This window comes from Panicum virgatum, chromosome 5K (assembly GCF_016808335.1).
Source record: "Panicum virgatum strain AP13 chromosome 5K, P.virgatum_v5, whole genome shotgun sequence".
In the NCBI taxonomy this organism is placed as follows: domain Eukaryota; kingdom Viridiplantae; phylum Streptophyta; class Magnoliopsida; order Poales; family Poaceae; genus Panicum; species Panicum virgatum.
The window spans coordinates 5,243,264-5,267,419 of NC_053140.1; the positions used below are offsets into that span (position 1 = coordinate 5,243,264).

The 24,156-nt window shown below is 45.8% G+C and overlaps 1 protein-coding gene and 1 long non-coding RNA gene across 4 annotated transcripts; one reads left to right on the forward strand and one right to left on the reverse strand.

Annotated features, from left to right (window-relative positions):
* Window positions 1-15,587: 15,587 nt before the first annotated feature.
* LOC120709434 (peroxidase 25-like) lies at window positions 15,588-18,016 on the reverse strand. Its single transcript, XM_039995064.1, has 5 exons — window positions 16,731-18,016; window positions 16,448-16,627; window positions 16,130-16,281; window positions 16,057-16,073; window positions 15,588-16,023 (listed from the first exon to the last, which is right to left on the reverse strand). Exons 1-5 carry the CDS (start codon window positions 16,950-16,952, stop codon window positions 15,716-15,718), a joined length of 879 nt encoding a protein of 292 aa, XP_039850998.1. The 5' UTR covers window positions 16,953-18,016; the 3' UTR covers window positions 15,588-15,715.
* Window positions 18,017-19,431: 1,415 nt separating this feature from the next.
* On the forward strand, window positions 19,432-23,894 carry LOC120705843. Of its 3 annotated transcripts, none has more exons than XR_005688080.1 (4): window positions 19,528-20,481; window positions 20,550-20,958; window positions 21,043-23,323; window positions 23,441-23,894. It is a non-coding gene; the product is annotated as an uncharacterized LOC120705843 (long non-coding RNA). The 3 variants fall into 3 exon arrangements; XR_005688081.1 differs by having other exon boundaries at window positions 20,565-20,958; XR_005688079.1 differs by having other exon boundaries at window positions 19,432-20,958.
* Window positions 23,895-24,156: the final 262 nt, after the last annotated feature.

Genomic DNA, 24,156 nt, shown 5'->3' on the forward strand with positions numbered 1-24,156 from the left:
TCTCTGACCCGGCCCAGGGACCTCGGGTTGAAAGGAAAGAAAACCCAGGGGGTTATTTGCATAGGCCTAGACTCAGATGAATAGTGCCAGTAGGGGCTGCTTTGTAATATTTTCAGTGAACTTTGAAATTCTAGATCAATTCATAGAAAATTCGTAAAATAGCAAATCTTGATGTTTTGGAATCCTTTTGAAGAGCTCTATGCAGTAGAACCATAATATGTTAGGCTTTAGTTGCAAGTTTTTGCTGTATAAATGGTTTTGTGTCACTAGATAAAGAAATACTAGATGTTTAATCTTTTTCTTATCTGGTGCTTGAAAGCTGATATTGCTATGAAATTTTGGTGGTAGTTTACTTATGTAACACTAGCTTTTCTATAAAAATTTCATGGTCAGTTCTCTTGTGTAGATATTTAATTGTTTTAATCTTTGTTTAGTACACTTTATTTATGGTAAATAGTTTCTGTTTGTAATAAATCATGATTTTATTTTGACATGTTCTTTTTGAGTAGTTTAGTTTGTCCAGGAAGTTTAAGCTTCAGTTCATGGCTAGATCAGTAGTTAAAATTGATTTTTGTTAAACTGATGTCTGTTTTGTTTATTTTCTCAGAATAAATTCTATGTAGATAAAATCATGAAAAATTCACAGTAGCTAGATCATCCCTGTTTAGATCTCATGTTAAATTTTGAGCTTCTGATATTCTTTAGTTTGACCTGTGTAATTCTTGCTTGTTCTAGATGTTATCGTAGTAAATGATTTTTTGTGTTTAAATGGTTAAATGTCTTGGCATGATTTTTACAGGGTAGATTACTTTGTTCACGTTCTGTTTAGGGTAATTTTGGTAGATTTTAGTACTATTTGTACTCTGATTTGTTAATTTATTTACAAACCATGACTTACTTGTATAGGAAAATCACCACCACTCATTTTGTGAAGTTAGTTAACTTCTTTTGTGCTGTTGATTATAATGCCTTGTGTAGTTAAATTTGTTATTTAACTACTCTATAAACGATTACCCATGTTTGTTTTTAATGTTGTTCTTGCATTGCATATAGACACGACTGCCTTATCGGACGGGACGTACGAGCTGATCCCGGAATCTGACGGAGGTGATCTCGAAACTCAAGTGAACACTGCGGAACTAACTGAAGCCCCGAACCAAAGTTCGGAAGAGCCTAGCGCTGAAATAGTTAGCAATTACTGAGAAGGCAAGCCCCGGACATAACCTATATTTCAAATTATTATCATTTACTGTTGTTACTTACTTGTGCATTTACAGTTCTTAGGATTTGAATTGAAAACCCTAGATGCATGATCCTAGGAACCTATGTACTGAACACTAGACCTGAGTTCGACTATCTGCTAAGCTTATAGGAACGGTAAAAGTCGAGTGATTGCCTGTCACTCGCGAGCTTTATAGGAATTGCTTGTTTACTTTCTGTTATCAATATAAGGACGACGGACGGGGTTGTGTTCGATATTATGTCCTATGTGAGACCCCGTCTGTGTTGATGAACTTGCTAAGGTCGCGGTGTGTGGTAGTGCTGGTTAAGTTTTTGAAAGTACTAGTCACATGCCGTAAATATGGTACGCGGCAAGCCTAGTAGCCGATTGGACCGGGGAGTGGATATACCTCCCACTCTCTCAGTAGGGATAGGTTTTATTATATGTTGCGCAACACTACGACTTCTAGGGACAAGGTTCGGCCTTGGAGCCCTGTAGTCGGGGAGAGTGGCACTATCCACAAGCCGGAAAGAAAGGTTAACGGTTGTTTGGGAATGACCCGACGGTATTCCAGACGTGTGTGCTAGGTTACCCTTGCAAGGTTGAATTTCGATTCAGAATCGTCCGCCTCTCACGATGAAATGAGACTGCTTGATCTCTTTGCCACACAGAGTAATAAGAGCAACAATATTCTTATTAATCTTGATGCTTGCTTAGAAGTTCCACCATGTTTGGTTAGTAGATGCTTACATAGAATGGTTAATCAACTAGAATCTTGAAGCTAAAACTTGAAAGTAAGGACCTACTCTTTATTGCTTTTCAGCAAAGGAAAACCAGAGCCTTACAAATGCCTTGCATAGTCTAGCTAAGGTGGGCTACTTATACCCGTTGGCGGTTAAGTCTTGCTGAGTATTAGAATACTCAGCCTTGCTGTTGAAATCCTTTTTCAGGTATGAGTTTTGAGGATCAGATCGCTAGCTTGACCTATCCTTGCGCTTTGCCTCCTGGCTGGTCCGTAGAATGGGATACGTCTTCGGCCGGCAATGACTATGACGAGTGATACCCGGCTTGGGCTAGCTTGGTATACTTTTGGCGACGTGTTGTAGAAATCGTGTTTCATCTTCCGCTGTTTAGACTCTGAACTTATAATTATGTTTTGTAGAACTGTTTTACTTAAGTTGGTTTTGTAATAATGGTTTGAACTATTTTGTAATCACTACTGAACTTGCCTGTGTTGTAAAATTTGTGGTTGTAATATCTCTGGACTCGCCTTCGTGCGAGGTATGCTTGTTCGATCCGAGAATCGGTGGTTGTATCGGGACGTTACCCGACAGACCAAAAATTGTTCCGTTTGAAGTGCGTTTAAGCTAATGTTGCCTTTATGGTGATGGTTTACGCACTTGAGCCGGGATAATTTAGGCGGTTCTGCCACAGAGACGGACTGACATTTCTTGTCCGCATAACTTTTCTGTCGAGATTGGACTATTTTCAAATTTTCCTGTATGAACCGGACTTGTTCTTCTGCCTCACTGACCATCTCAGGGTCGAACACATTTCTTTCCCCGGCTTCTGACCAATTCATTGGAGCTCTACACCTCCGCCCATATAATGCCTCAAAAGGAGCCATTTTGATGCTTTCCTGATAACTGTTGTTATAAGGGAATTCCGCTAGAGGTAGGCATTCATCCCATTTCTTGCTATAAGAGAGCACACAGGCTCTAAGCATATCCCTCCAGAATTTGATTGATTCGCTCAATTTGACCATCGGTCTGAGGGTGATAAGCTGAGCTGCGAATAAGCTGAGTGCCCAGAGAGGCCTGTAATTATTCCCAGAAATGTGCAATGAATTGTGAGCCTCTGTCTGATATGATGGTCTTGGGTACACCATGAAGACTCACAATCTGAGCCATATATATCTCAGCATATTGGTGAGATGAATAACGGGTCTTCACTGGAAGAAAATGAGCGGATTTAGTGAGGCGGTCAACGATAACCCAAATAGAGTCATATTTCTTTGACGTGGGAGGCAAACCAACAATGAAGTCCATACTAATATCCTCCCACTGCCACGAAGGGATATCCAATGGTTGTAGCATACCAGCAGGTCTGAGATGACTTGCTTTGACTCTTCGACAAATATCGCACTCGGACACATATTTGGCGACCTCACGTTTCATCCTGGTCCACCAGAATCGCTGCCTGAGATCTTGATACATTTTGTTACTGCCTAGGTGAATGGAATACCTAGATAGGTGAGCCTCATCAAGAATTTGTTTCCGGAGTTCTTGTGGCAGAACCACCTGAATTATCCCGGCTCAAGTGCGCTGGCCAACACCATAAAGGCAACACCGACACAAACGCACTTCAAAGGGAACAATTCTTGGTCTGTCGGGTAACATCCCGATACAATCACCGGTTCTCAGATCGAACAAGCATACCCCGCACGAAGGCGAGTCCAGAGATATTACAACCACATATTTTACAACACAAGCATAGTAGTTATTACAAACCACTTCAAAGCATTATTACAGATCCAAACTCTGTAAACGTTATACAAGCCATAAGTTTAAAGTTCAGAGTTTAAAGCAGCGGAAAGAAAACACGACGGCTACAACACGTCGCAAAAGCATACCAAGCTAACCCAAGCAAGGTATCACTCATCGGGGTCATTGCTGGCTGAAGACGGATCCCATTCTACGGACCAGCCAGGAGGCAAAGAGCAGGGCCAAGACAGACTAGCGATCTGGTCCTCAAAACTCATACCTGAAAAAGGTTTCAACAGCAAGGCTGAGTATTCTAATACTAAGCAAGACTTAACCGTCGACGGGTATACATAGACCACCTAACTAGACTATGCAGGGTTCTGCGAGGCTCTGGTTTTCCTTTTGCTGAAAAGCAATAAAGAGTAGGTCCTTACTTCACATTTTAGCTTTCCATATTCTAGTTGATTAACTATTCTATGTAAGCACTAATCCTATTCAACCATGGTAGAACTTTTAAGCAAACATCAAGATTGATCATAATAATGTTACTTTTATTACTCTGTGTGGCAAAGGGATCAAGCAGTCCCAAACCGTGAGAAGCGGACGATTCGAATCGAATTTGTTAACCTGGCCAGGCAGACCTAACACACACATTTGGAACACCGTCGGGTCGTTCCCAAACAACCGTTTACCTTTCATTCCGACCTGTGGATAGGGTCACTCTCCCCGACTACAGGGCACCATCTTCCTCCCTGTAGCCGCGGTGTTGCGCAACATAAACATAAATAAAAACCTATCTCTAAGAGAGAGTGAAAGGTATATCCACTCACCGGTCCGATCGGCTACTAGGCTTACCGCGTACCATATTTACGGCATGTGGCTAGTACGTTCAAAAACTTAAAAACCGCTACCACACACCGCGACCTTAGCAAGTTCATCAACACAGACGGGGTCTCACACAAGGTCATGATATCGAACACGACCCTATCCGTCGTCCTTATATTGATAGTAGAAAGTAAACAAGCAATTCCTATAGAGCTCGCGAGTGACAGGCAATCACTCGACTTTTACCGCTCCTATAAGCTTAGCAATTATTCGAACTCGGGTCTAGTGTTCAGTACATAGGTTCCTAGGATCATGCATCTAGGGTTTCAATTCAAATCCTAAGAACTATAAATGCACAAGTAAGTAATAACGATAAATTGTAATAATTTGAAATACTAGGTTATGTCCGGGGCTTGCCTTCGCGATAGTCGCCAACTAGATTAGCCTTGGGCTCTTCCGGACTTTGGTCCGGGGCTTCGGTAAATACAGTGGCGTTCACCTGGGCTTCTGGATCACCTTCTTCGGACTCCGGGATCAACTCGTACGTCCCGTCCGCTAGAGCAGTCGTATCTATATGTGATGCGAGAACAGTATTACACAAACACACTTCACGATAAAGTTGTAGTCCAACATTTAGCAAACAAACATTCATATGGGCAAACATTTATAGGGTAGTTATTTAACAATGATTACTACACAAAACAACAAAATCAACTTCACAAAACAATTTGATTAAACTTACAAAGTATGTGTTAGTTAGTTTATATAGCATATAAATCATGGTTTGCAAAGAATTGAGTAACTTAGTATACAAATAGTATATAACTTCAGTAAAATTACTTCAAACAGTAAATACAGAGGGAAATCTACCCTGTAAAATTCATTCCATTTCATGCCACCAATTAATCAGAATAAAATAGTTATTTAGACTACACCTAGAGAAAGATCAAATTATACAGAACAAACTACAACACTTATGAAGCTCAAAATTTTTCAGAACAGGAATCACATTATTATGAACACCTAATAAATTTTTCAGAATTTATCTAGGCATAAAACTGAAGTAATAATTTTGACAAAATTAAACCACATATGATAAAACTAATTAGTACAGGAAGTTATATAGTCTTTCTGGATCCTAAATTTTACAGACATGAACATATGACAAAAATAGAGTTCTACAAAAATTCTAAGAATTTTCTAAATAAGGAAACTATTTATCACAATTAAAGCCTACTTAACAAGCATTAAATCAAACAAATAGTTAAATAGATTGAAAATTTTCCAAACTTGGGCAACAGCAAGGTCTTAGTAACATGTGATCATGGAAAATGTTTCACACACAAAACTTGATTATTTCTAACAATACAAATAAATTAGCAAAACTAGTAGATTTAAGAATCTTGAAACTTTGACATAGCTAATGATGTCAAAAAGGTTTCAAAGTTTTACCAGATGCTAAAAAACTGCAAGACACATCCTAGCCAAAAACCACATACAGTTACTGAGTAGAACTCATGGAACAAATAAAGTCTATTTATTCTATTCTTTTTCTTGGATTAAAATACAGACCAAAAATGAAGATGTGCATCTAACAAAACTTGTAGATCTTGTAACTAGGATTCCAAAACATTTGGATTTGTATTTTTCTGATTTTTTTATGAATTTCTAGGTATTTTCAAAGTTCACAGCAAAATTTAGAAAAACCTAAATAGACCTTACAAACTAGTCCCTGGTTTCTTGCGCTGAGACCCCTGGGATTCTAAAACAAATTGCAACGTGGCCCATAGCCGGAGGTAGGAGAAAGGGCGGGTGGGGCCGGCCGGTTTCCGGCAGTTTCTCTCGCCGATGGCGAGGGGAATGGGGTGGAGGAGCAAGAGAGGACCGAGCTCTACCCGATGGTGGTCTTCTTGGGGCTCGGGGTGGCCGGATTGGGGGTTCCCCGCGGAGCAGTTGCTCCGGCGGCGACGGCCAGCGGCGAAGGCGGCGTTCCGGTGAGGTAGAAGCGGCATGGAGTAGTCAGGGAGCTTCACCGCGTCATGAGGGAGCTATTGGTGGGGTCGATTTAGGGCGGGAAAAGACGGAGGAGGGGGCTCGACGGTGAGCTCAGAGGGAGGCGGCGGCCATGGTGACGGCGTTTTGGGGTTTCCAGGCAAGGAATTGGCGAGAAAGTGAGTGGAACAGAATGAGAGGGTTCCCCTGGTGCCGAGGCACGCGCGAGGAAGGGAACTGGGGCTCTGTCCCGAGCTCTCCACGGTGACGGCGAGGTGGCGGCCGCGCAGATGGCCGGGGTGGCGTGGCGAAGGGAGGGGAGATCCAGCGCGAGGGAAGGAGGGCGGCGTGGAGTCTGGGCGCGACGCGTGGGTGCCACGGAGAGCAGGAGGTGGCCAGCGGCCCTCCACGGTGGCGGGCGGCGCCGCTCAGTGCCGGCGGCAGAGAGAAACAAAGAAGCAGAGAGGTGGGGATGAAGTCTGGACTGATTTGCAATTTCCAAAAAAGTTTAGGGGCCCTACTGTAAAACAAAAATAACTCCTAAACTAGGGCTCAATTGAAAAAGTGTCCAACATGAAAGTTGTTTAACTTTTCAAGATCTACAACTTTGATGTTGTGCAAAAATTGATTTGACCAAAGGTTAAAGAGTTGTTTTGAAAACATAAGAAGGATTTTGAATTTAATGGACTTTTGTCTTTTCCAATGCAAATTCACCTCAAATTCAGACTAAAAAGTAAAATTTTCTGTCATGTAATGATTTCACTGAATTTTGTAAATAAACCCTCCACCAAAACAATAATCACATATCCTATTCAAATAAAACTATAAGAATGACCCTACATCAATTCATATTTACACAAATGGGCCTGATATTTTTAAAATAGACCCTTACTCCAGCAATTTCACACATGAAGCACAGAAAATAAATGATGTTCTACTGTGCAGACACCTAGGGTGTCACAGTTCTAAATCCTTAGGTACCACCAGCCGGTTCTTAAACCATAAAACACCCTCGCCATCTAAATGAAAACATGCCACTCGAGGGTCATTTTCTTTGAGCATTTGACTAATCTTTTCCATGCCAATATTGTCTTTCTGAGCCGCAATAACTTGATCTCGAAGAGTTGGAGTGAGAACAATGTTAGCAAGAGTACCCTCAGGTACAATAGCCAAATTTATCTTCTCCATTTCTTGACACAATGTTTCATGCAAAACTGTAGCTGAGACGCAGCTGCAACTTGCCTTGCGACTCAATGCATCGGCAACAACATTTGTCTTGCCCGGGTGGTAATGAATCTCCAGGTCATAATCCTTAATTAACTCTAACCACCGTCTCTGGCGCAAATTTAGCTCGCTCTGGGTGAAAATATATTTGAGACTCTTGTGGTCTGAATATATATGAATTGGATTACCCAGAAGATAATGTCGCCAGATTTTCAATGCATGGACCACAGCTGCTAGCTCCAAGTCATGAGTAGCATAATTCTCCTTATGCCTCCTGAGAGCTCTGGAAGCATAAGCAATCATCCGCTGATCTTGCATAAGGACGCAGCCGAGGCCCGTACCTAATGCATTACACACAAACGTCAAGGCCAGAGTAATACCTGACTAAGCCAAAGGCAGTAATGAGAATGCGGCCAAGACTCGTACCTGATGCATCACAATAAACATCGAAGGGTTGAGTGATATCTGGCTGAGCCAGAACAGGGGCCGACGTTAAAAGTTTTCTCAAAGTCTGGAAAGTCTGATCACATTTGTCGTCCCAAACAAAATTCACCCCTTTCTTAAGCGATTCTGTCATGGGCCTAGCAATTTTGGAGAAGTCCGGTACAAACCGGCGATAATATCCTGCTAGCCCCAGAAAACTTTGTATTTCCGGAACTGTCTCCGGGGTCTTCCAATCTAGCACATTTCGGATTTTGCTGGGGTCGACAAAAATACCGTCCTCTGAGATGACATGGCCTAGAAATTGCACCTCTTTGAGCCAAAATTCACACTTGCTGAATTTGGCGTATAACTTGTGCTCCCTAAGACGCTGAAGGACAATACGAAGATGCTCTGCATGCTCTTCTTCATTCTTGGAAAATATAAGAATGTCGTCGATGAAAACCACGACAAACTTATCCAGCTCGGGCATAAATACTGAATTCATGAGATACATGAAATGTGCCGGAGCGTTTGTTAACTCGAAGGACATCACCAGATATTCATAAAGTCCATATCTGGTAGAGAAAGCCGTCTTAGGAATATCTTCGGCTCGGATTTTGATCTGATGATAACCCGAGCGGAGATCAATCTTGGAAAATACTTAGGCCCCGAATAGCTGATCAAACAAAATATCAATCTGGGGAAGTGGATATTTATTCTTGATTGTGACGGCATTCAGAAGTCTATAGTCCACACACAACCTGAGGCTTTGATCCTTCTTTTTAATAAAAAGCGGTGGACAGCCCCAGGGCGAAGTGCTAGGACGAATATAGCCTTTGTCGAGCAGCTCTTGCAATTGCTTCTTTAATTCCACCAGTTCATTGGGTGGCATCCGATCAGGTATTCGGGAAATTGGTGTCGTTCCCGGTTGCAATTCAATTGCAAACTCAACATTGCGATCCGGTGGCATCCCGGGTAAATCCTCCGGAAAAACATCCGGGTACTCACACACCACTGGTATGTCAGCCAAAGCCTTGCCCTCAGTGTGATTCACAGTGGAAGTGGTTGACTCAAGGTTCTTTAAAGATAAGGTCATAGACCCATGTTCAGATGGTTTTATGTGCACAGAATGTGCATTAGTGTCTAAAAGAACTCCTTGTTCCTTCATCCAGTTCATGCCAAGTATAATATCCATTCTTTGAGTTGGGAGTAGTATAAGATGTGCTATAAATCCTTTCCCTTGTAACTGGAGAGGCACTCGCCTGACAATTTGGTTGGTAATTAAGTGACCCCCGGGGCGAATGAATATTGTATGGATTTGGCATGTTTTCTATTTTCAATCCCAGCCTAATGGCGCACTCCTTGCTAATGAACGTATGAGATGCCCCAGAGTCAAACAATATGGTGACGAGATGATTGTTTACAGAAAACGTACCCGCCATCACTGGAGCTCCCTTAGGAATACCCTCGAGGGTGGTGTAGTGCACTTGCCCCGGCTTGAAATGAGCCACATTCTGCTTCTGGCTCTGCTGACCGGACTGCTGGCCCTGCTTTGGTGGCATCAGACAGTTCCGTGCAAAGTGACCCGGCTGTCCACAGTTGTAACACGAAAACAAATTGGGGGCGCACCCCCGGCTGCTGCACCCAGACCTTCTGCTCATTCTGCTGAGGGGCAGGAGGCCTGACTGTTCCATGTGGCTGAGTGTATTGAGGGTCCTGTATCCACACTACTGCGGTGGCTGGTGCTGAAAGGGGGCACGCTGCGGGCCCGAATGCACTAGGCGGAACCTCTGTGGAGCACTGCTAGAAGACCCCACTGCCGGTGACTTTCTCTTCTTTTCTGCTTTATGAGCTAGATGGGCGTTCTCCTGAACGATAGCCCCATTGACTAGCTCACTAAAAGTGTTGAATTTGAACATTGCCAGGCGATCTTGGAGCTTGCTGCTAAGCCCCTGCCTGAAGCAAGCCTGCTTCTTCTCATCCGTGTCCACGTGGTACCCGGCGTACTGTGAGAGCGTGTTGAAATTATGGGCATATTGCATCACATTACTGTTGCCCTGCTTCAGAGCCAAGAACTCTGTAAGCTTCCTTCTGATCACCCCTGCGGGGACATGATGTGCCTTGAAAGCTTCTTTGAACTCCGTCCAAGTGAATCGAGTGCCAGCAGGAAACATGGCCACGGGGTTGTCCCACCACGTACGTGCGGGACCCCTGAGCTGCTGAGCTGCAAATGCTGCCTTGTCCCCCTCATTGTATGGGTACAGAGTGAACTTTGACTCTATGGTCTTAAGCCAGCTGTCAGCCTCCAACGGCTCGTCTACCTTGTGAAACAGTGGCGGCTGGGTCCCCAGGAACTCCTGGTACCCAAGAACAGGTGGCGGGTGGTGTCCTGGCCGTGGTGCTGCCCCCTGCTCCACAAGCTGACGGAGGAGCGCCGTCTGCTCATCACGCCCAGTAAGTATGGCCGCAATGGCCTGAACCAAATCAGGAGGGTTCGGGGGTGCTGACATTCTGCATTTAACCATGACAAAATTAGTTCCATCATCCAGGTTAATTAAAACAATCCCGATGGTAACTAATCTCTCTACACATGACACATTGCAGAATGTATAGCTTTAAAAACAATTCAGTGTAATGCTTGCAGGCGGGGTCAGGCGGTTCGATCGGCTCAACCAGATGGTCTGACCGATCTCCCCTGGTCCAGCCGAAAAATGTACGGCGGACCGTCCGGTGTTCCAGAGCGGACCGTCCGCTATACAAGAATCCTGTTAACCGGACCGTCCGCTGAGATTAGGCGGACCGTCCGCTTTACAAACTGTCAACCCAACTCAGTTTCGGATGGTTCTGCGTATTCTTCCTTAATGGCCGGCGGACCGTCCGCGTGTCATGACCGGACTGTCCGCTGGACACGTTTTGAACTACCAGACAGTGTCTTCGGCCCTGTCGATGACACTTCTATAACACTTCACGGCAAGTCTATGAAACCTTACGACCCGAGCTTCGTCTACAAAGGTCCTTAGGGCCATAAACTCACACCCCCAACAACTCCTACGAGACAAAGCCCAAAACACAACAAAAAATATGATGCATGCTCGCCCTACGCTAAAATTCATTTTTTATATTTTTGGAAAAACTTGAAATTAGTCATGCCTGTACCACCCTCGGAGCGTTTCGGCTCTGATACCAGCTGTGACGGAACTGCCAAATTAAAACTCTAATTAAGCGTAATGGTCGTCATTTGAACACATCGGGCGCATTAGCTTAACGGCTTAATTTGGCGATCCTTTCTCAACCCACGTCCCGATCGAAACAACACCGATAGTCCCACGCGAAGGTGGGCGCAGATGGTACAAATACGACATACATTTGAAAATACAACAATATATACAAGACTCAACCGTAAGTTTAACAAACCAAGTTTAAAACATACCTAATTTACAAACTTTACATTACTGAACTAAGGTTCGAACCGAGGTAAGAGTCTATGACTACCACACTTGTACGCCGAGGCGACCCCTAACTAAGTGTCTGGCTCCACAACCTCTCATCCCTCTGCGTCCCGACGGATGAACTTAACGCAGCAGGGGCAGAAGTCAATGTCCGTGTGCCCTGAAATAATTGTGGCAACAAACCCTGAGTATACTAATACTCAGCAAGGCTTACCCGACGAGTGGGTATAACTTAGCCCACTTATCTAGACATGTAAGGCTTTTGGCTGGTGGTTATTTTGCAGAAAATAGCGACTAAAGTAATTCCTTAATTTCCATATTTTAGCTCCAGATTCTATTTAATTTAACTATAGCCCAATTTTTTGCTTAAAGCCAACTATAGCAAACATAGTGGTGCAATCTATAATAGTTCAATGTGTTCCTTAACTTATATAAATGAATATACTCATCATTCCATCATAACACTACGATGCGATGCAGTGATCAAGGTGCTCATATCCGAGAGCGACTGACGGCGAATCGATTTGATTTAACCTTGCAAGGTGGACCTAACCAACACGGCACGCATTTGCCCCGTCGAACTATACGAGTCAACCATTCCCCTCCCCGCCTCGAACTACAGGACCGCCCCACCAGCGTATAGTCTGCCGAGCTCAACGAGAGACCACCAAAAGTAAATACATGCATCCCGATGTAGCGAAAATAGCCTCTCATGCCATATTTCAATATAATGTTTTGGTGATTGATATAGACAACACAACACTTGGACTAATATAATTGTTAAGATAATCATTCTCAGTTTTTTAGGTTCAAGTGATGACAAAGAGAAGATAGGCGTAACAAGGCCCGAAAGGCCGCCCCTACGGTGGTTCCAAAGGACAAGAATCGAAGAGACCGTGAAGAAATCCAAGTCAAAAAGATCAAAACAGAGACAATTTACTATCACCGATTAAACCGACGATAGGAAAATTGTACTCACCGGTGCAATGGGCTCAGTGGAGACCAAGTCAGCAGAGTGCACCAGTTGAACCGACGACGGAAAAAATGAAGGCGTCGGTGCAATGGACCCAGAGGCTGAGGCTAGGGTTTAGCACCGGTTAAACCGACGATGCTCAAATTTGAGCGTCGGTGCAATTGTCCAGAGACTCCATTTTTCGGGGGTTTCTGAGCTTGCACTCACCGGTTAAACCGACGGTGATTTCAAGAGCGTCGGTCGATTGATCAAGTAACCGTTGAAAGACTGTAACGGCTAGAAGAAGGGAAAGTACACTCACCGGTTGAACCGGTGTTGACAAAACTAGAGCGTCGGTTTAACCGGCGTTAAGAAATTTTGTCAGCCTTTCCCAACGGCTATTTTGGGGTGTGTTGGCTATATATACCCCCAAGGCTAGGTCATTTGAAGTTGCTGGAGACTAAGGAACCATAGGACACTTGAAGAACACCTCCAACCACCATAGAGCTTCATTGTACATCATATAGGCTTAAGCACACTTGTGAGAGTGCTTAGTGCTTGTCTAGGCTTAGTTCTTGAGAGAACTAGCTTGAGTGAAAGTCTTGCTGTGGCAAGCATCTTGTGTACTCGTCGTGTGACCCTCCGACTTGGTGTGGAGTGGCAACGACACTTTGTGCGGGGAAGGAGACCCCTCTTGGTGAGAAGCTCTGATAGTGAAGACGGTGCCGTGGGTGACGCTTCGAGATAGATGGTGGCAGTGGCCTTGTCTTGGTGACTTGGGGTCACTTAGCCTTTGCTTGCCGGGAGCCTTGGTGGCGAACGCAAGACGGTGATCAAGCGGAGAGACTCGGCATCACACTTGTTCGTGTTGGACAAGTGGCCGTGGACGTAGGGAGGGACTTAGTGTCCTAATCGAACCACGTTAAATCGTGTGTCTTGGTGTCGTCACGGGAGTTTGCATATTCTCTCCCTTACCTCTTTACTTACCGTATTACGTTTCCGCATTTACTCTATCTTGCATGTCTTTACTTTCCTAGTTAGTTTGATTAGGATTGGCTATAGGTTGCAAGTCTTTTAGGGGTAAGTAGAGAGTAGCATAGATAAACATTAGTCATAACTAGCATGTGTAGGACGTGTTAGATTTATCTTATGCAAATAGATTGAGCCCTAGGATAGAAAGCGATTAGCGACCCTATTCACCCCCTCCCCCTCTAGGGTCGGACACCCCGGTGATCCTTACACCCGATTCTCCGCGACTACTCGACTCGCCCTAAGGGGTGGAAAGGAGTCATGTACTTTCGAAGTGAGGCAGTACTCGGCTTACCGGTTTCGACTACCTCCTACTCCCGGCATGTGGTTAGTACAGTTCAAACATGATCAGCAGGGCCAACAACGGCTCGGTCCTTAACCGACACAGGCGGAACTACACCTCTCCCGCCCGGTCTCAGATTCTATTCATTCTTTCATTCCAAGACTTTCATCCCAAGATGAATAACTCATATATGAAAACATAAAACTATCATATATCTCGCTAGTAACAAAAAATTACTCGACTTCTACCGAACCTTATCTAGCATAGCATTTCTATCGTCATATACATACTAGTATAACTCAAGTAAACCTAGGGTTCATGCAACTAGGGCTTCAAATAATTCCTAAACGTAATGCACAAGTAATAAATACATAGATAGGTGTCATAATTTAAATTAATAGGATGTGCACCGGGGCTTGCCTTGTAGCTGTTGCTCAGAACTGGGGTCATACGGGCCTTGGGCCGGGTTCTCACGCCTCTTCTCCTGGGCTTGATCCGGCTGCTCCTGCGGTGCCGCTACCACCTCATACACGACGTCCTCAACGGCGGATGCTACACGAATGCATATGAAATAATTGAGGGCAGCTCAACGATGTAACTACTTTACTTCAATTGGAATGCCCTGCGGACTATCCGCACCCAAGTGGCGGACTGTCCGCAGTACAACTCTGCAGACCCGCCAGAACCAACAGCCTCTCTGGATAAATTTCAAATCTATACGGCGGACCGTCCGCTCCAAAATAGCGGATTGTCCGCAGTTTAACTTCCCAAAACCACCAGAGCCAACGACGCCTCTGGACAAATTTTAAACTCTACTGCGGACCGTCCGGCCCTCCTTGGCGGACCATCCGCAGTTTTACTCTGTCAAACCACAAGAGACGACAATGTCTCTGGACAAAACTCTAGACTCTACGGCGGACTGTCCGCTCTCCAGTAGCGGACTGTCCGCTCTCCAGTAGCAGACCGTCCGCAGTTCTACCCTTCTAAACCCCACTAGAGACAACATCGTCTCTGGACAAATTCGAGCTCTATGGCGGACTGTCCGCTCTCCAATAGCGGACCGTCCGCAGTAAAATTCTGCGAAACCACCAGAGACAACATCGTCTCTGGATAACTTCTAACCTTACATGCGGACTGTTCATATCTTTTAACACCGCGCGACAGGCGACAGCAAGCGCGGCGGTGGCGGCGGCCGTTCTCCAGCACCGGCGGCACACAACGGAAGGGGAAAAAGGCCGGGGAGTACAAATAACTCACCACGAATCCATTCCCGGGTTGGGTTCAGGCGGAGGACGACCGGAGAGGCGGATCGACGGTGGAGCAAAGCTCAAGAGGCTCCAATGGTGACCGGTGGTGGTTTGGGCGATTCCGGCTGGGGAGAAGCCGGGCTGGGGGTTGGGAAAGGTGGAGGAGGTGCTGGGGAACAGGCGCGAAGCCAGCCGCAAATGTCACCGGGGGTCTTCATGTTTATGCAACGGGGTCTTCTATTAGTATTCACTGTAGAGTTCTATAGAATTCTAAATTTTTATCGGGGTCTTGTGACCCCAATGCTAATGGGTAGCTTCGCCACTGCTGGGGAAGGTGCTCGCACGAGGAATCGAGGTATGGTGCCCGGAGGAGGGAGATCGAAGAAAGGGGGCGACGGTGAAGCGAGCGGGCGAGCTCCGCTCGTCTCTGGTCAACGTGAGGAGGGAAGAGGAGGATATGACAGGCGGGTCCTATATTCAAATAAATATATCTGGGTATTGGCTGGCGGACCGTCCGTCGCTCCCTAGAGCTCCGCTGGTCTCTGGTCGACGTGAGGAGGGAAGAGGAGGATATGACAGGCGGGTTCTACATCCAGATAAATATATTTGGGTGTTGCCTGACGGACCGTCCGCCGCTCCATAGCGGACTGTCCGCGAGGCTAGATGTTACAGGGCTCCCGTCCCGGACGTTCTTGAAGAAGCTCACGTCGAACACGCCGGGGCTGTCCTTGTCCAGCGCCACCCGCCGCCCCGGGTCGCCGCCGGGCGGGCACAACGCCCGGAGCTGCGGCAGGAACGCCTGGCTGATGGTCGGGTCCGCGTTGCCCGTCGCCGTGAAGTTGAACAGACGGTAGCTGAAGAACTGGCAGTCCGTCTGCCCGATAGTGTGGGCGCCTGATCAGAATAGATTCACGCAGGGTGATCGACGGTGATGGGCATCAGTTCTACACGCATCATCGTTCATTGCTGGATTGCAGCATGTGTCTAGAGTCTAGTAGACACGAGATCATGGTCTGACAGGCCCTGGTCAGCAAACTTCTGTCTCTGAACAGATACAGGATCGGCAGGAGAAGGCAAGGCATTAGCACCAGAAGCTAGTGAAATTCTGCCGTCCCTTCTCCCCAGTGGCACTGACCAGCTTGGTCCACCAGTCTTGCATTTGAGTACCCCAACCCCCAAAAATGGCAGAAGAACAATCCAATCATCAGGCTCTCATTGAAATGTAGAAACTTGGGTCAAGATACTTGACTTTAAAATAGAAAGACTTTTTTGACAAAATTAAAATAGAAGGTTAGTCGGTGTACTAATATGGACTAACCAGATCAACAGTATCACGTGCGGCGAGAGCCAGTATATCAGCGCAGGACACCACCCCAGGGCACACGGCTTCCAGCTGAGATTTAGCGTCATCTATCACCTCAAACCCCCTCAGACCAAAATTCTGCGGCGCACTCCTTTCGGAGGACGCTCCAGAGATCAAGACCGATGCATCGCACCCCTGCAAAAGTAATCACAAGTAACAATTGTCAGACAAGAAGAACCGAAGAATCCCCAAAACCCAGAAGCAGTAGCAGCCTGAGTAACTGTCAGATAGAGCTAACCTGAACGAAGCAGTCGTGGAAATGGAGTCTGAGCAGGGCTGGGGCGATGGTGGCATCCTTGACGTAGTACTGCTCGACAGTCGACCTCACGATATCCTCGGCGTCAGGACAGTAGGAGTCGTAGAATCCGATCTGCAGCCCTTGGCTATGAACAAAGGAACTTCTCAGCAGAATCAGAGCAGTGAACAGAAAGAGAAGAGCCGCCATTTCTGATGCTGCCATGGTCAGCTCTCTGAACCTCTGATCAGTGCGATTTATCGGTCAGGAACAATTCTGATTGTGGCAGTCCTTTGTGATCTGATAGCTCGTTATATAGCGTCATTGAGCTTGTGCTACTCCCTATCATCCATTTACTATAGCCATTTGGTGATCGTAGTGGAGTAGCTAGTGGATCGTGCACTACTGAAAGATGTGGTTTACAGGTAGTATGCAGAGTTGCAGACCTGCATATTTTATGGCCCCCTCTTATCGTCAAATCGTGCAAGAACTAACTGCATTGTCATCTTGTCAGGATCACAAGTTCAGTCGCTGAACCATGCGTGTGTTTAAATTTTCCAATTTAAATTCTGCCGAGTAGGACAGCGGTAGAAAATTCATCCCTGAATTTCCATTTTAGACTTAAATAAACACGTATACAAGGTCATGTGCTCTGTGATAACCTGGCAAAAGAGACCTGCTTGCAGATGCAGAGAGTTGAAACAGACGTAGTCACACAGAGAACTGAGAAAGAAAAGCCTACAACCCGTGAAGAACATGGGGAACTATAGCTGGTGGAAAGGTTTCTCACCAGTGGGCTTGGCATGCGTGTGCTTCCACCACAATTCTCGCTTCGCATTTTCGGCAGATAACAAATCCACAACGATGTTTTAGCACGTGGTTCTTGCAACAGCGGATAAACTACACCATAATTTTTGCTGGGTGTGCTTTGGCACCATTTTTTGGAACATTATTATGAATCTTAAAATAAATTAGATAATTAGTAGGGGAATTTTTTTATAAATCTAACAAGTATATCAGATCAAAGATTTGCACTCAACTATAGTATTAAATCCACAGTATTAGCCATTTGGGCACGGCGTGTATGTAAACCCCTCAAGTGGTTTGCCTTAAAAAAAGTGAACGCAGCATATTCTTGCAGATGCAGACAAGTGAACCCATTTTTTTTTTTAAAGACAAGCGAACCCATTTTTGTTTTCTTGCGTGGTCAGTCAGGGGTGGACCCAGAGGCTGGCGACCCTAGGCACCCGCCCAGGCTTTCAATCAACATCACTGCGAAGAGAGAACTGCGTGCTTGAGTTTTTGCCCGGGCTCAGTCTCATCCCTGGATCGCCACGGTGCTTAGACCGTCCACAGCGATAGGAGGAAATGGAGGAGTAAATCTACTGTTTGACACTGTAGATGTACTATTTGGCACTGTAGACAGAGAGGCCATGTTTGGTTAGCACCCGAAGTTTTTTTTAGAAAAGACAAATATATGTATGAAGTACTAAACGGAATTTATTTGTGAAATTTTTTTACAGATAGGTGTAATTTTTCGAGACGAACCTAATAACCTAAGTGCTATCATAATTAGCTACAGTGATACTACAGTTAACACCCCTAATCATTCTTTTTTTGGCACGCCCCTAATCATCCTCTAATCATGCGGTCAAAGATCTTATTAGCTACATCACATATTATAGTACCATAATTGTGGAGGTTGTTTTGTAATTAGACTTCATTTAATATCTATAATTAGTGGTCAAATGGGCAAAAAGTTTTCATAAAAACTTTTTCACCCCCTAACCAAACAAGACCTTAACTTTGGCACCACAGATAAACTCCAAGACCCTGGAGTGGCATCAAGACTGAGTATACGTAGGGGTGGTAATGGGCCATAATCCTAGTGGTTTTTTCACAGCCCAACAAGACCCTTAAATTATTTAGATCAAAATTATATAAGATTAGAGTTCGGCTCTTAGATTTTTTTAGTTCAAAACCTTGGGCCCTTTACCATCTCTAGTATACGTGCTTCACAGTAAAAAGACAAACAAATCAATTGATCATGATATAAATATTAAATAATGAGGGGGGGAGGTCCTTGTCAGTCCCCTACCTCCATCACTGGACCTACGTTACAGTAGCAATCAAGCATTGAACTCGCTCGTCCAGTAATGGAATACGTTTGGCCCGTATGGACAGGCTAATGAGGACAATGACCCCTTTAGCACAGCTTCACGGAGAGCTTCTAATGAAGCTGCGCCAAAATGGATTTTTTAGACCGGTTTCAGGCGTGAAACTATCCATGAAGTTGGTTTCAGCTTCCACCGGCGGTGCTATAAAACGTAGCTTTGGCTGGCTTCACCTCCACCTCGCTATTAAATATTTTTTAAAATAATTTCAGCTTCATCAGAAAAACTATTTCACAAATCGTTTTAGAAGAAGCCGAAACTATGTCCAAGGGAGCCGAAGTATTTCTATATATGATTCGTGCGGGACTCCGTGAGCTCTCGGGGCGTCCACGACAGTAAAAATTCCACAGTCCATTCGATGTATATCTGACGGTAAATATTGGTTCCCGTGGTAAAAACTGTAGCGCCGTTTACCACGTCGACACATTCACACAGAAGCAGGAGCTGCGCACTGCTTTTTCTCCGCGTTCACACCGTGCTCACGCTTGTTCTGGCATTTACAGCGGTGGCGTGAGTTCCTTCCACGAAGTTTCGTCTGCCAAGGCGGTCTCCAGTTTCCTCCCTCCCATTCTCTCTCTCCCCACCGCTCTTCCCCGCGTCGCCCCCTTCCTCCTCCCTGCCCGCACCGCCCGCCCGCCCCCTTCCTCCTCTCCCGCCGGTGTCCCCAACCTCCTCCCTCTCCGGCGCCGCTACTCGTTCAGCCCCTCCTCCCCGCGCCCCTCCACCGCCCCTCTCCCTCCCTCCTCGCGCCGAGCTGCAGCGACGAGGCCTGGATCCAGGGCCCCTCGCCGGATCCATGGCGGGGCGGTGGAGGCCCGCGCGGTCGCGCGGTGGAGGCACGCCATGGCCGCGGCGCCTTCCTCTCTGCGGAGGAGCAGGGGCCCGCCATGGCCGCAGTGCGCGGCCGTCCTCCCTCTCCCTCCCCCTCCCCTCTCTCTCTCCCTGCTCCCATCCTCGCTCGCTCCGCCGGCCTCCCTTCTCCCCGCGCCGCCGCCGGCCGTGGCTCCCTCCCTCCCCGCGCGGCCGCCGGCCCTAGCTTCGCCCTTCCCGCCACCGACAAGGACAACCGAGGTCGGCGCCGGCGCCGCGCGCGCCGCGCGGGCCCTCATCCTCCTTTCCCCCTCCTCCTCAGCGCTCCTGCGCAGTGCGGCGCTCGCGCGACCTCCTCTCCCCACCGGTTCTCTCCTTCCCGCCGCTGCCCCATCCCCGTGCCACCGCCTCACCACGCGAGACGGTGGCGGGCAGCGACGTCGCCACCGGGCTGCGGTGTGGCGCCAACCGCGTGCCCGGGCAGTGTCCGGCACCGGCCGCTGCGCCACGCGAGCGGGCCCCGCTGGTGGCCGCCGGCGTTGCTGCCCCCCTCCCGGCGCTGCCTGCTCCCGTAGTACTGACGTGGACACCTCCAGAGCTCACGGAGCCGGCAGTCCCGACATTCCACCCCGGCGAAGCGAAGGCGGCTGCGACCAAGGCATTGACGGCGGCGGCAGGTGGGCGGCTCCCGACGGCTCAACAGCCAGGACGCTCATGGCCGTGACGACCATAGTTTGCCCGGCGCACAAGGAGGCGGTCGCTCTGTAGCGGTAAGTATCTTCGCTTCCGCAGCTTCCTTCTTCCCTGACACCTCTCTCTGCCTCATGTTTTTCCTCAGATCTAGCCAGCGCAGGCAGGTCGCGCCCGCCGGTGGCGGCGGCGGAGCACCGGGCCGCGCACATAGGTGGGCGCTGCAGAGCACCGGCCCACGCACACCGCAGGTGGTTGCGGCTTTGGCTACTATTGGCATTCCTTCCGATCCTCCGAGCTCGCCTCCGTCGCCGACTTCTCGTCGCTGACCTCACCTTCACCCGGCCGCCCTCGCCGCCTCCTCGCTGACCCTCTCCGTCGTGTGGTCCACCTCTCTGCAGCTCTCCTCCGGCATCCCGCTCAAGCCGATTTGCCGGATCTCCGGCGGGCGCCGCCCTCCGCACCCTCTGCTCGTTGCTAACCGCTATCTGCTATGCTCCTCGATTAGGAGGGGCCAAACTGATCTATGGATTATTTGCTCCTCTCTCCAGGCCAGGGTGAGTTGATTATGCATATTTAGCATTCTTCTTCTTGCTGGGTGCTAACTCCTTTTCCGTTGCCACTCCTGTTTGATGGTGCAGCATGGTTAGCCTTCTGCGGAAGGAATCTTAAGGCTGCACCACTATATAGGTAATCCTTGAACATTTCTTTCATATTCCCTTTGTCTAACTTCAAAGTTTAGTTCACCTGTGTACTAAGATGTGTTATTGCTGTCAATTTTCAAGATTTGGTATTTGAATTGTAGTAGTTGTTAATTTGCTCCCTTTTGACTTCTTGATCTACCTTGCATATACAAGAAAGTGCTGAGAATGGATATGTGCTTGCCAAGCTACTTACAATTTTCAAAGGTTTTTCCCCCTGCTCTCATTTCTAGAGTGCCTTTACATGCACACAAGCGGCTTCAGGATGCTCTAATAGATTTGCAAGAGCTATTATTGACTGCCTAGTTGCAATTATTACACATATTTGATAAGATGTCAGGGCCAAGCCTCTTCAACTCCTTTACTTCTGAGTTCTATCCTTCACTTGTAAGAGGTTGCTTTCCAATGATTTTGCATTAGCAGCTATTGTTATTGAAAAATTATGTCTAGGGAGATGCCATCTTAGTAACACTGCATATTTACTTCGTCCTGAAATTAGGTTCTTGCTATCCCTGTGTTTCCCGTGTTATGCAAGGTTCAAATTTAATGCTACTTGAGATGATCTGATAGATCTGCATGTTTAGAACTGATTGGTACTCAAAATATTCATGACATCTGAATATTTAAATATCTATCTTATGTCCAAAAGTCTCAACATTAGATAGGGTGCCTCGTGTATGAACCTCCAATTGGATTGGACTGTGGGTAGCCACAGCTGATATATTTGCGGTCTCAACTATGGTCATGTGCTAAGAAAAACAGTGGACACATCATTTGATGTTGGAGATAAATTGATTATGATGAAAGAGAACATAAGCACCTAAGCAAGCAGGTTTTCCTACCTGCTCCATTGGATTCTTATTACTGATACACTGTTGTTGAATATCTCCAAGCTAATAAAGAATTGAACTGAAACTTCAAAATGAAAAAAAAATGGTATTCGTATGTCTAAAAATAATCAAACAATCTGTTGCTATGTCCGCCTTATATCCATTCTGTAATATACTCACATATGCATGTCCTGTTTCCACTTTGTCTTAATGGAACTTTTTCCTGTATCTTATGTTCAACTTAAGTTAAAAGGATTCAGAACCTCAGTGAAAGTCTGGTTAACCTTCCATTATCAATGCAAGTGGGATTGAGTGGAGCTGCTTTGTAGGACCATTATTCCATAGAAATTTTGTTCTAGGCAAAATGATTAACCTTTTTAAGTCAGGGAACATGACATGGACTTTGACTGCTGAGGTTCCTACTGAAATATCACTGAATGAATACCACTTTTTATCAATCCTATTAAATTTACATATCTGATTGGACCTGTTGGCGAAATTGTACTTTCAGTTTAGCTCCAAGCAATTGCTCTGAATGTTGAACAATTTCTGAAAATTGAATGACAGGGAAAAATTTCTTTTGAGAAATGCATCTACATGTTGTCGACTGTTGTTCTACCACAGGCTCTAATTGGCTAAAGCAAATTTCATATACGAAAGAGAAGCCCCAGCTCAGACTTGCACAGTAGTTTCTTATCCAAAGTTTAAAAACAGTAGCTTTTGAGTGCAGACTCATTATTTTTCATTTTGGTGCAGGTTCACAGTATGTAAGGGTTCCTCTAACTTATCTTAAAAAAGTAAACCACCTGCAGATCCTTACTAATTATCTTTATGTTTTGGGTCCATAAGAAGCTCCAGCTTAGGCTTGCACAACAAAGAGAATATATGAAGAGATTAAATACTATGTATACGAGCCAAGGACAATCAGTCCCAAGCAAAAATAAATCACCCACCACAAAAAAACTTTCATTCATGTACCATTTGTGTGATTATCGTGCATCATTCTCTATTGAAATCTATGTACACATATGTATCAATATGTCATTTTTTCCTAGAAGGCTACCCTACTTTCTTGTTTTCTACTATTTATAAATAATGATGTATTGCCAGATGGAATCACAGGAAAAAAAAACATGTACAGAAAGGGAGAGACAAAGTAATTTCTTTCAATTTTGCAATTACTTTTTTTACTGGTTGATACCTGATTTGATTTTCCAATTAGGAAAATGAGTTGCCTCTTCCTCCTCGACTCCAAGCCAACTCGAGATGTCACGACGGTGGCCTGGGCGGTGTGTTAGGGCAACCACGCATCAGTAGCAGACAGTCTTTCATCTAAGCCAAGCTGTCCATCTAAAGCCAAGCTCAAGTTGCTCGTGTACAAACCATGTTTGGTGAGTTGCTTATTGCTTTGCTCGTGTACATAGTCTTTCAAAGAAGGTCCTCTTGCTTTGCTTTAATCCTTCGTGCAAGTGGTAAATTGTTGGTTGATTTGGGTGCTTGCCTTTCAGCAGAGACGAGGAGCGGCATCAACGAGGGGAATTAGCTCTGTACAACCTCATACTAAAAATGAAATCTGGAACAATTGAAATTTTGCCAGCGGCTATCAGGTGAAACAAGTCCCAATCAATCATGTGCTCCCAATCTCATCAGAATAAGGAAGCAACTATGTTGATGCAGCATCAACTTCTATCATCAACCAAAACATAAATATACCACCTCTCGTCTAAACTTTTCCAGCATGTAATGTCTATATTAAGGAGAAACCAAGCCACTCTTTTCGGACCATCCCAAAACAGCTGCAACTACAGCTCGATTTTAGATTATGTACTTGGTAGTCTCTAGCCTTTTACTAGAGCACCAAATGTGTTTTGTTGTAATATAAATGTAATCTACTGTCTATTATAATTCCCTATAAATAATGTAGAATATTAATATTATAGTTACCTACTGTGAGTTTTTGTATCTATAAGCATTTAGTAGCATAAGAATTAATTAATTACATTAACTGTTTATAAATCTAAAAAAAGAAACATATACATGATAAATATAAGGGTACGCGAGCTTATATTTTCTCTAACCATATCGATTACCCATTAATACAAAGAAATTATGAGCGGGCAACGCGCGCGCAATCCACTAGTAGTAGTAGCAGCATCAACCGTGGCGAAAGTGACCGCAGGTAAGGTGGCCCGGGCGCGGCGCGGCCCGGCCGGGAACGTCGCCT

Coding starts and splice junctions, on each gene's coding strand:
- LOC120709434 (XM_039995064.1), bottom strand. CDS start 16,952: ATGGCAGCATCAGAAATGGCGGCTCTTCTCTTTCTGTTCACTGCTCTG. Junction 16,628..16,730: donor TCCACGACTGCTTCGTTCAG/GTTAGCTCTATC, acceptor TTACTTTTGCAG/GGGTGCGATGCATCGGTCTT. Junction 16,282..16,447: donor CACGTGATACTGTTGATCTG/GTTAGTCCATAT, acceptor CTCAAATGCAAG/ACTGGTGGACCAAGCTGGTC.